Here is a 12,847-nt window from a genome sequence, read left to right on the forward strand (position 1 = left end):
GGAGAATAATCATAAACTCTCTCGGTTTCACACATTTATTGTAACCTGAAGTCCAACCGGTGGGCTTCACATTGTACATATTCCTTGTAAATTTACTCCGTGTAAGTGACGGCCGTTCGACGGTAGAATAAAGTGCTAGTCCCGTACCGCATAATTTATTTTCCGTCCCAATCCGTAACATTGGTCCTTCGAGCCGGATTCAGTGCTGCAGTTCACTGAAAAGTGAACAGTTAATACTTCGTGACCTTAGTGTAAGTTTGAATTCGTGAACCAAACAATGGCTGACCTTGTGGGAAATCAACGGATCATCGGCCAACGGATCTCCCGAATCGTTGTAAACCTGAAGAAGCGAGGAAAAGCCAACATCTCCATGGGAATGCTGCAAGCTGGCCTTAGCACGCTGCAAGAGCTGTGGGCTGATTTTCGGAAGGGAGATTCTCTCGTTAGAGCCGCAGCTGAGACGGACACGAAGGTTCGGGAAAGCTCATACCTCAAGGCCGATGAGTACGAGGACGTCCAGCAGGATTTCATCGAACAGTCTGGATTGTTGCGAGACATGATATCAGAGCTGAAGGCCGCGGCGACCGTTAAGGAAGCAACAAATTCAAACGCAACGGCAGGCGAGACGACCTCCGCAAGGTCACGCGCAGTGTTGCCCAAGATGTCTCTTCCAACGTTCGACGGACAGTACAAGGACTGGCCTCCGTTTCGCGATCTATTTACGTCGCTTATCATTGCGGACGCTTCTCTCTCTCCGGTCGAGCGTCTCCATTATTTAAAGGGATGCATGAAGGGCAGCGCAGCGTCCCTACTGAAGAACGTCAAGACGACCGCTGAGAATTTCCAAGTCGCCTGGGAGAAGCTGGAGGATCGCTTCGAGAATCGACGGTTGCTGGTACAGGCTCAAATCCGACTGCTGACGAAGCTCCCTCCGGTCCATAAGGAGTCCTCCGCCGAGATGCAGCGGCTTTTCGACGAGACCTTCGACGCCGTCGATGCTCTGGCCAATCTGGATCGTCCGGTCACCAACGCCACAGATTGGATCGTCGAACTAACCGTCGAGCGGCTTGACCGGCAGTCGCGGCGTGAGTGGGAGGAGTCGGTGAAGTTCTGTAAAGAATTACCCACGCTGGAGCAACTGAAGACCTTTATGATCGGTCGCATACAAACCTGCGAAGCATTAGAGGCTCCCCAGTCGGAAGGTGCAGCACCCCGGAAAACCTCGCAGGCCCGGGGCTTCAAGGTGCACCAGGTGTCCAAGGTTGGCGCTGCCGGGAGGTCCTGCTGTCTTTGCCAGGACCAGCATTACATCCAGAACTGCCGACAATTCCGCGATCAGACTCCCGCCGAGCGCAAGGACACGGTCCGAAGACTGAGCCTGTGCTTCAACTGCCTCGGCAACCATCAAGCGCACGATTGCAAGTCTGCTAAACGCTGCCAGCGGTGCGAGGGGAAACACCACACGATGATTCACGATGCAGCTCCACCCGCTCAGGAGAATAGCTCAGCTGGAATTCACGTGCAGCAGGTGTCCACGCCCGTAAGTAGTTCCGCGGTTATTCTCGGTACCGCTCGGGTGTCAGTTCTAGGTCCGCTTGGTCACCGCAGTCTTGTCCGAGTACTCATAGACCCCGGAAGCGAAGTCTCACTAGTCTCCGAAGCACTGGCGCAGCGGCTTGGCCTCCGGAGAAATCAGGCCCGTATTCCTCTTCGCGGAGTCGGCCGCTCAAGGGCTCAGTTTACCCGGGGGAAGACGGAGCTGACCATCTCGACTCATCACGGGCAGGAGACACCTTTAAGGATTCAGGCCTACGTGATCCCCGAACTCTCGACGTATCAGCCTAGGCATCTACCATCGCCCGGCGGCTGGCCTCACATTCAGGGGCTGAAATTGGCTGACCCGGGCTTCCATCACTCCGATCCTGTCGACATTCTCCTGGGAGCCGAGTCCTACGACCTCATACTCCTCGAAGGTGTCAAGAAGGGGCCCCCACACACGCCAGTTGCTCAGGAAACCCTCTTCGGCTGGATCTTGACAGGAGGATCCCGGTCGGCGAGCTGCAGGGGCTCTGCGGATCGGGTCGAGGCCCCCGTTCACCACTGCCGAGTAGATCGAGAGCTGATGGCCTCCTTGTCTAGGTTCTGGGAGCAAGAAGAGATCGAGGTGTCGATTCCTGTCACTGAGGAGGACCGTAGAGCCGAGGACCACTTCGCCGCGTCCTACAATCGGCAGCCAGATGGACGGTTCATGGTGCGTTTGCCGTTCAAGACCCGACCGGAGTTGGGAGAATCCAGGCGCACCGCCGTGCGGACACTTGACGGCCTGAGCTCCAAGTTTCGTCGTTCCACGGAGTTCAGGGTAGCTTATCAAGACTTCCTGGCCACCTACGAGGCGCTTGGGCACATGTCCTCGACATCTCCCTCTCATGTGAACACCTACTACCTTCCTCATCACGGGGTGCTGCGGGAGAGCAGCACTACGACCAAACTGAGGGTAGTTTTTAACGGCTCCATGCCCTCGTCGAACGGGAAGTCTATCAACGACTTCCTCCTCCGGGGCCCGAACCTGCTACCGAATCTGGCGGACGTGCTGCTGAAGTGGCGTCGGCACCGATTCGTCTTCTCTGCCGACATAGAGAAGATGTACCGGCAGATTCTCGTTCATCCCGAGGACCGACGGTGGCAGAGGATCGTGTGGAGACCTGCACAACGAGAAGGCATCGTAGATTACGAGCTGAGTACCGTAACCTACGGGCTCGCCTGTGCTCCTTACCTGGCTATTCGCTGCCTGCACCAACTCGCCCAACTGGAAGAGCATCGGTACCCTCGAGGCTCGCAGGCCGTCCAGAGGGACATCTACATGGACGACGTCCTCACCGGAGCTGACTCCCTTCCCGAGGCTCGGAGCAAGCAGCAGGAAATTCGAGAGCTCCTCATGGCGGGCGGATTTCCTCTTCGGAAGTGGGCAGCCAACTCAAGGGAACTCCTGGAAGGACTCTCCCCCGAGGAACGGAAGGGGATAGTCGAATGGGACTCTCCTACGTCTCATAGCGTCCTAGGTATCCGCTGGCTCCCGTCATTGGATTGCTTTCAGGTCTCCGCTGCCGCCTCGACCCGGAACTCAGGATACACAAAGCGATCTGTGCTCAGCGGTACTGCTCAGCTATTCGACCCGCTCGGCTGGCTAGCCCCGGTCACGATCGTCGCCAAGGTCCTGATGCAGTCCTTATGGCTCCTGAAGGTTGGCTGGGACGCACCACTGCCCGACAAGGAGGATCTTCTCTGGCAGAAGTTCCAACAGCAGCTGCCGACACTCCAAACCGTCAGCGTCCCTCGATGGCTCGGAATCTGCGGGCCCAACCAGGCGCTCGAGATCCACGGGTTCGCCGACGCATCGGAGCGCGCCTACGCTGCCGTCGTATACTCCCGCACCGTCAACGAGGAGGGAGCAGCTACCGTCTCGTTGATCGTCGCCAAATCGAGGGTCGCGCCGCTCAAACGAGTCTCGCTGCCCCGACTAGAGCTCTGCGCCGCCTTCCTTCTAGCTCGTCTCGTCCAGCACGTTAGCAAGGTGCTCGACCTGCAGGATGCCGACCTACACCTCTGGAGCGACTCTTCGGTGGCCCTCAGCTGGATTCAGGGTCATCCTTCCCGCTGGCCTACATACGTTGCGAACCGAGTCGCAGAAATTCAGCGGATGACGCCCTTCGCCAAGTGGCATCACGTCCGCAGCGCGGAGAACCCGGCTGACTGCGCTTCCCGAGGCCTGTATCCTTCGGAGCTTCCGAGCTTCGATCTGTGGTGGCGAGGTCCCGGATGGCTCACATCACCCGGCCACCCTCGGGCCTCATCGGACCCGGAGGCTAGCGACGAGGGAGCTGAACTCGCAGTGCACCACGTTGTTCGCAGGTTGGAGAGCCCATCCGGTTCCATGATCGAGCGGTTCTCTAACCTGACTCGCCTGCTCCGAGTCCTGGCCTGGTGTCGTCGTTGGATTCCTGGAAGGAGCAACGGAGAGTCAACCCTCTCAGCCTCGGAAGTACACGCGTGCCAACTCACCCTTTTGCGGCAGGAGCAGGCTTCACATTTCGAGGAGGAGATTCGGGCGCTCAGGAAGGGCCAACCAGTCCCAGCCAAGAGCCGGTTAGCTAAACTCAGCCCGTTTATGGATGCAGACGGAGTGCTGCGCGTTGGAGGCCGCCTTCAGGTCGCCAACCTCGCCTATGACAGGACGCATCCCGCCATACTCCCAGATGACTCACCCTTGGCCAGGTTGTGGGTTGACGCTGCTCACAGGCGATGCCTCCATGGGGGGACTCAACTGACGCTCGCCACTCTGCGGCAGGAGTGCTGGATACTCAAGGGTCGGCCAATGGTCAAGTCCTGTATCAGGCGATGTATCACCTGCATACGCTGGAGAGGACAAACGGCGTTAACAAAAATGGGAAACTTGCCGGTAACTCGAGTGACTCCATGTCGTCCCTTTTTCAGGTCGGGGATTGATTACGCGGGACCAATCCAGCTCCGAGCCGGTCGTGGACGTGGTCAGCGTACCTCGAAGGGATACATCGCTGTCTTCATCTGCCTTTCCACCAAGGCTGTGCATTTGGAAGCTGCGTCCGACGGGTCCACCGATGCATTCCTGGGCGCTCTACGGCGGTTCACGGCACGGCGAGGGCGCTGCGCCGAATTGTACAGCGACTGCGGGCGGAATTTCGTCGGTGCCAACCACGAGCTCCGGGCACTTCTTCGAGAAGCAGGGAACCAGGGGGAAGGGCATTTCGCCGCAGCCTCTCGTGAAGGCATCCGCTGGAAATTCAATCCCCCATCGGCTCCACACTTCGGCGGAATCTGGGAGGCTGCCGTGAAGTCCGTGAAGCACCACCTCCGCAGGATCATCGGCGAGCAGCGACTGACCTTCGAGGAGCTGACCACGCTCCTGACCGGTATCGAGGCTTGTCTCAATTCCAGGCCCTTAATGCCCTTGTCCGACGACCCGGAAGACCCAGTGGCTCTTACACCTGGGCACTTCCTGATCGGAGAACCGCTTACGGCGATCCCGGAGCCCAGCCTCGCGGACCTTCCCGCGTCTCGCTTAAACCGGTGGCAACTCGTGCAGCAGATGCAGCAGCATTTCTGGAAGCGCTGGTCTCGGGAATATCTAAACTCGCTGCAACCTCGAGTCAAATGGCTCCAGGATAAGGCCCGGATAAAGGCCGGAGCTCTTGTCTTAATTAAAAGCGAAATTCTTCCGCCTACGCAGTGGCCGCTTGCTCGCGTCGTAACCGTGCACCCGGGACCAGACGCTTCAATTCGAGTCGCGACAGTTCGCACCGGCACGTCGCAATTCCTCCGGCCGGTGCACAAACTAATTCCCTTGCTGCCACCGGACGATGGGGAAGGGGGTACGAGCGAGGCCTCCGAGACTGACCGGATGAGCGGTTCTCCCGATCCTCGCCTACAACAAAATTCACCGTAGGCACATTTTAGGTTAAGTTCTCTCTAGGCTAATGGTTCAACTCATCCGCCCATTGTAATTAGAATTCACTCACCTCATTAATGCACTTCATCCTCACTGTACATTCACCTCATCTTCACTTGGTTCACTGTAAATTCCCATTTTTCACTCACGACACATTGTTCACGTACTACGCCACGCGTTGTCGCTCCATTCATTACGTCTCAATTTCGTCAATGAATGACGAGGCGGGCGGAATGTTTGGGATTGGCTGCGCGTGACGACAGATCTCGCACGCGAGATCCACCGCGCCGCCCCACTATTGGCGGGTGCTCGTGTCGCCGCGAGATCGACGGTCGATCGACGGCGAGTCGTGCCATAGGCTGTCGCCGCCGGATTGATTATCGACGCGATAATAGACATTCTATTGGCCCGGGTTCAAATTCGGCAAGTCATCGTTCCGGCGGTGATAGGAAACCGCTCGCGGCTCGCCGACGATCAGATCGTTTGTTCATCTCTCAACGTCAACATCGCGAAATAGTTCTCAAATCGATAAATAGTAGCTCAGACGTCGCGCGTCGTGGGACCGGTCTAGCTATATCATTTCAGTTCGGGATTCTCCTCAGCTCAGCGGAGAATAATCATAAACTCTCTCGGTTTCACACATTTATTGTAACCTGAAGTCCAACCGGTGGGCTTCACATTGTACATATTCCTTGTAAATTTACTCCGTGTAAGTGACGGCCGTTCGACGGTAGAATAAAGTGCTAGTCCCGTACCGCATAATTTATTTTCCGTCCCAATCCGTAACAGAGGATATGATAGGAGAGAGGATTGGATGGGATAGAGGATAGGATATAGGATTGGATAGGATAGAGGATAGGATAGGACAGAGGATACGATAGGATAGAGGATACGATAGGGGATTGGATAGGATAGAGGATAGGATAGGATAGCGGATAGGATAGGATAGATGATAGGATAGGATAGAGGATACGATAGGGGATTTGATAGGTTAGAGGATAGGATGGGATAGAGGATAGGATAGGATAGAGGATATGATAGGAGAGAGGATTGGATGGGATAGAGGATAGGATATAGGATTGGATAGGATAGAGGATAGGATAGGATAGAGGATAGGATAGGATAGAGAATAGGATATTATTGAGGATAGTATAGGATAGAGGATAGGATATTATAGAGGATAGGATAGGATAGAGGATACGATATGGGATTGGATAGGATTGTGGATAGGATAGGATAGATGATAGGATATTATAGAAGATAGGATAGGATAGAGTATAGAATAGGATAGAGTATACGAAAGGATAGAGAATAGGATAGGATAGCAGATAGGATAGGATAGAGGATGAGATAGGATTGAGGATAGGATAGCATAGAGGATAGGATAGGATAGAGGATATGATAGGGGATTGGATAGGATAGAGGATAGGATAGGATAGAGGATAGGATAGGTTAGAGGATAGGATGGGATAGAGGATAGGATAGAGGATAGGATAGGATAGAGAATAGGATAGGATATCGGATAGGATAGGATAGAGGATAGGATAGGATTGAGGATAGGATAGGATAGAGGATACGATAGGATAGAGAATAGGATAGGATAGCAGATAGGATAGGATAGAGGATAAGATAGGATTGAGGATAGGATAGCATAGAGGATAGGATAGTATATAGGATACTATAGGGGATTGGATAGGATAGAGGATACGATGAGAAGGCACGGGCCCTCTCCGGGAGGATCGCCGAGGCGCTTGGGGGGACCGGGGTTAAGGTCTCCCAGGCGGTCAAGCGCGGCGAGGTGCGCGTGGCGGGCCTGGACGACTCGGTGTCGTCCGGGGACGTAGCGGTGGCGCTGGCGGCGGCGGGGGGGTGTTCCGCGGCGGAGTTCCGGGTCGGCGAGATCCGCAGACCCGCCTCGGAGCAGGCGCTGGGCTTCTGTTGGGCCCAGGGCCCCCTCGCGGCCGTCAAGAAAGTGGTGGCGGGAGGCCGGCTGCTGGTCGGCTGCTCCTCGGCCCGCGTCGAGGCGCTGAGGGAGCGGCCCCTCCAATGCTTCCGTTGCTTGGAGACGGGGCACACGTGGGCGACATGCAAGAGCGCGGTCGACAGAGGCGCGTTGTGCTACCGCTGCGGGGCGTCGGAGCACCGGGCTTCGGTCTGCAAGGCCGCCCCCAGGTGTCCGCTCTGCGCGGACCTGGGGAGACCATCGGGCCATAGATTCGGGGCCAAAGCGTGTGCCCCGGCTCCCAAGAGGGGCCGCGCGGCGACGAAAGAGAAGGGCGCGTCTGGGGCTGCATCCGCGCAGCGGCCGCAGACGGCGCCGGGGGCCCGGCCCTCCCAGGGAGGGGACTCTGCAGAGCCCATGTTAGAGTAGGTACTTTTAATCCTACTCCGGTTCTGCAGGCGAACCTCAACCACTCGCGCGCGGCACAGGACCTGTTTGTCCAAGCCGTGCGCGAGTGGGGGGCTGGGCTGGCAGTTGCGGCGGAGCCGTACGCAATCCCCGAACACCCCTTCTGGGTGGGGGACGAGATCGGCTCCGTAGTAATAGTGGCGGGTAGCCGCCCCGGGTCACCGTCGGTCTCCCTTCTGGAGCGGGGCGAGGGATTCGTGGCGGTGCAATGGGGGGACATCGCGGTTGTCGGGATCTACATCTCGCCGAGCTGTGGCCTCGATCAATTTCGGGGGTTCCTGGGTGGGCTGAACAGCTGCATCGCGCGGTGCAGCGCCCGCCCGGTTCTCGTTTTGGGAGACTTCAATGCCCACGCGGTATCGTGGGGGAGTCCCAGGACGACCACTAGGGGTAGCGAGGTGTTAACCTGGGCGGCCGGCCTGGATCTCCGGTTGATTAACCGGGGATCCACGCCGACGTGCGTGCGTCCGCAGGGGGTCTCGATTGTCGACCTGACATGGGGGACTCCCTCGGCCGTGCGCCGGGTGTCGGGATGGAGGGTGGCCGAGGAGATAGAGATTGCGTCAGACCATACGCCCATCGTCATGGACGTGTGGCCCACCCTCCACGCGCGGGATTCCCGGCCGGGCCGGGGGGACCGACGGCCGCGATGGGCCTTGAAGCGGCTGGACGCGGACGCGTTCGGGGCCGCGGTAGCCGCGGCGACATGGACGGGGCCGGCCCTGTCCGAGCTGGCGCCTGCGCAAGGGGCGAGGCGGCTGCGGGAGGTAATGACGGCGGTGTGCGACACCGCCATGCTCCGCAGCCGGTTCGCCCCCAGGAGGGCGGCGTACTGGTGGTCCGCCGGCATTGCGGAGCTCCGGCGTGCCTGCAATGCCGCGCGGCGTCGGTACGGCCGAGCGCGTAGGAGGCGCGACGACGAGGAGGTGACGGCGAGGCTCGGCGGGGAGTACCGAGCCGCGCTCGGGGTTCTCCGCAGGGCTATCGCGCGGGCCAAGGCCGACGCGTGGTCGGAGCTCGTCGGCACGGTGGACTCCGATCCATGGGGGCGCCCGTACAAGCTTGTCATGAACAAGCTGCGCGCGTGGGCGCCTCCGGTGACGGAGTCGATGGACCCCCACCTGCTCGAGGGAGTGGTGGCGTCCCTCTTCCCGCGAGAGGGGGGACAACTGCGCCGCTCCCATTGGGAACAGGAGCCTCTCTCCTGGTCCGCAGAGTGGGAGGTGTCGGCCGGCGAGCTGGGTGAGGCGATGGCCAGGGCGCGGCGGGTGGGCCGCAAGGCCCCGGGCCCGGACGGGGTGCCGGGCCGCGCGTTGGTCTTGGCCCTGGAGGGGGGACTCGCCGCCGAACTCCGGCAGCTGTATAACGGCTGTCTGAGGGAGGGGGTGTTCCCCACGGAGTGGAAGTCGGGCAGGTTGGTCCTCCTTCCGAAGGGGGGCAAGTCCCGGGACTCGCCCTCAGGGTACCGGCCAATTTGTCTGCTGGACGAGGCGGGGAAGTTGTTCGAGCGCGTACTCGTTGGACGCCTCGTCCGGCACCTGTCGGCGGGAGGGGTCCCCGATCTGAGCGGGGTTCAATTCGGCTTCCGGGAGGGTCTCTCCACCGTCGACGCTATTCGGCGGGTGAGGGCTCTCTCGGAGGCCTGTACGAGGGGGGGCGGTGTTGCGTTGGCGATATCCTTGGATATCGCTAACGCGTTCAACACCGTCCCCTGGGATCGGATAATGGAGGCCCTGGTCTTCCACCGGGTGCCTCTGTATCTCAGAAGGGTGATCGGGAGCTATCTCTCCGACAGGGGTATAGAGTATCCCGGCCGGTACGGGATGGTGCGCAGGGGCGTCGTGCGCGGGGTTCCGCAGGGCTCGGTGTTGGGCCCGTTGCTGTGGAATCTTGCGTACGATCGCGTCCTGCGGGAGGAGATGCCTCCCGGGGTCAGCCTGACGTGTTACGCCGACGACACGCTGGTATTGGCCACCGGGAGGTATGCGAAGGAGGCCATCTGCCTGGCGGAGCGCGGCGCGTGGCGCGCGGTGCGCGCGATCCGGTCGCTGGGCCTAGAGGTGTCCGTCGAGAAAACCAGGGCCATGTGGTTTCTCCGCTCGGCCCGGTTGGCGGCGCCTCCCCAGTGCTGGATCTGCGTGGGGGAGGGGATGGTCAAGGTCGGGTCCCAGATGCGGTACCTGGGACTCGAGCTTGACGGCCGGTGGCGTTTTGACCGCCACCTTGAGTCGCTGGCGCCCCGGGCGGAGAGGGCGACCGCTGCGCTCGGTCGCCTTCTCCCGAATCTCGGGGGACCCTGTGGACGGGTGCGTCGTCTGTTCGCGGTGGTGGTGCGAGTTTTGGTCCTGTACGGAGCCCCTGATGGGCGCACGATGTCTTGGCTAGGGGCCGCAGTGGCGGCACACGGTCGCTGCTGCGTCGCATCGAGCGCAGGCTGGCCATAGGCGTCGTGCGGGGGTACCGCACCATTTCATACGCGACGGCGATGGTGATGTCGGGGCTGATCCCCCTCGAGCTGGAGGCCCGCGTGTTGGCGGATGTGCATACGCACTCCAGGGAACTCCGGCTTCGGGGGGTGGCCCCGGATCAGGCGCGGCTCATGGTGGATGAGCTCAGGCGACATGCTCGGCGGCACGCAGCCCGGGAGTGGCGCGATAGCCTTCCCGGGACGAGGGAGTGCGAGAGGCGGGCCGTTCGGGCCATCCTCCCGGTGTTCGATCAATGGAACAGGGGATGGATGGGGCATAGGGTCTCCTACCGTGTGACGCAGGTGATGAGCGGGCACGGGTGCTTCGGCGACTACCTGTGTCGCATCGGGAGGGAGACCGAGGAGGCGTGTCACCACTGCGGCGAGCCGCGGGACACGGCGCAACACACTCTGGAGGAGTGTCCGGCATGGGGGGGGAGAGCGCCGTGCCCTGCGGCGCGCGGTGGGCCACGACCTCTCGCTCCCGGCTGTCGTCGCTGCGGCAGCCGGTGGCGAGGAGGCGTGGAGGGGGTTCGCTTCCTTCTGCGAGCGGGTTATGCTGCGGAAGGAGGCTGCGGAACGGGATCGGGAGCGTAATCACGATCCCGGCCGAAGGGGGGGAGGCGGCGCAGGGTCCGCCCCGGGGGCGTACCCCCGTTGCGACGCCTCTGACGCGAGCGGGGACGCCCTTGATGATCTCGAGGCGGGGGATCGGATATCCCCTTACACTCGGTCACCAACGGCGTCCCCGGAGGCCGCCGGGCATCTCGGGCGGGGGCTCGGATGCTCATCGGGCGGCCTAACAGGGGGGGAAGGCGCCACGTCGTCCGTTGCGTGGTGCCTTCGGATAGAGTAGGTACGGGAGGGGGCCGCGTCCCCCCCTGGGTGGTATGCTAAGGCGGGGGCACACCGGATTGACATGCGCGCGCAGAGCACGGGTGCCCCCAGGAGTCTAGGGACGGACGGGGAGGAGTTAGTGGGTATACTCGGCGTTGCACCAACCAGCCGAGGAGTCCCACATAACCCGGACCACCCCCCCCCGGGGGGGTTCGGGTATCCGTAACGAGATTACCTCCTCGAAAAAAAAAAAAAAAAAAAAAAAAATAGGATTGAGGATATTATGGGATAGAGGATAGGATAGGATAGCGGATATTATAGGTTAGAGGATAGGATAGGATACATAATAGGATAGGATAGAGGATAGGATAGGATAGGATAGAGAATAGGATAGGATAGAGGATAGGAAAGAGGATAGGATAGGATAGGATAGAGGATAGGATAGGATAGAGGATATAATAGGATAGAGGATAGGATAGGATAGAGGATAGGATAGGATAGAGGATAGGATAGGATAGCGGATAGGGTGGGATGGAGTATAGGATAGGATAGAGGATAAGATAGGATTGAGGATAGGATAGCATAGAGGATAGGATAGTATAGAGGATACGATAGGGGATTGGATAGGATAGAGGATACGATAGGGGATTGGATAGGATAGAGGATAGGATAGGATACAGGATTGGATAGGATTGAGGATATTATGGGATAGAGGATAAGATAGGATAGGATAGAGGATAGGATAGTGGATTGAATAGGATTGAGGATATTATGGGGTAGAGGATAGGATAGGATAGAATAGAGGATAGGATAGGATAGAGGATAGGAAAGAGGATAGGATACGATAGGATAGAGGATACGATAGGGGATTGGATAGGATAGAGGATAGGATAGGATAGCGGATAGGATAGGATAGATGATAGGATAGGATAGAGGATACGATAGGGGATTTGATAGGATAGAGGATAGGATGGGATAGAGGATAGGATAGGATAGAGGATGTTTGGGATTGGCTGCGCGTGACGACAGATCTCGCACGCGAGATCCACCGCGCCGCCCCACTATTGGCGGGTGCTCGTGTCGCCGCGAGATCGACGGTCGATCGACGGCGAGTCGTGCCATAGGCTGTCGCCGCCGGATCGATTATCGACGCGATAATAGACATTCTATTGGCCCGGGTTCAAATTCGGCAAGTCATCGTTCCGGCGGTGATAGGAAACCGCTCGCGGCTCGCCGACGATCAGATCGTTTGTTCATCTCTCAACGTCAACATCGCGAAATAGTTCTCAAATCGATAAATAGTAGCTCAGACGTCGCGCGTCGTGGGACCGGTCTAGCTATATCATTTCAGTTCGGGATTCTCCTCAGCTCAGCGGAGAATAATCATAAACTCTCTCGGTTTCACACATTTATTGTAACCTGAAGTCCAACCGGTGGGCTTCACATTGTACATATTCCTTGTAAATTTACTCCGTGTAAGTGACGGCCGTTCGACGGTAGAATAAAGTGCTAGTCCCGTACCGCATAATTTATTTTCCGTCCCAATCCGTAACATTGGTCCTTCGAGCCGGATTCAGTGCTGCAGTTCACTGAAAAGTGAACAGTTAATACTTCGTGACCTTAGTGTAAGTTTGAATTCGTGAACCAAACA

General features: G+C 58.6%; 1 protein-coding gene across 1 annotated transcript; it reads left to right on the forward strand.

Moving 5' to 3' along the window:
• The first annotated feature begins 277 nt into the window (after window positions 1–277).
• LOC143363082 (uncharacterized) lies at window positions 278–5,479 on the forward strand. The gene has a single exon (XM_076803703.1). It carries the CDS (start codon window positions 278–280, stop codon window positions 5,477–5,479), a length of 5,202 nt encoding a protein of 1,733 aa, XP_076659818.1.
• The last annotated feature ends 7,368 nt before the right edge of the window (window positions 5,480–12,847 follow it).

The sequence above is a fragment of the Halictus rubicundus genome, unplaced genomic scaffold (assembly GCF_050948215.1).
Source record: "Halictus rubicundus isolate RS-2024b unplaced genomic scaffold, iyHalRubi1_principal scaffold0019, whole genome shotgun sequence".
Lineage (NCBI taxonomy): Eukaryota > Metazoa > Arthropoda > Insecta > Hymenoptera > Halictidae > Halictus > Halictus rubicundus.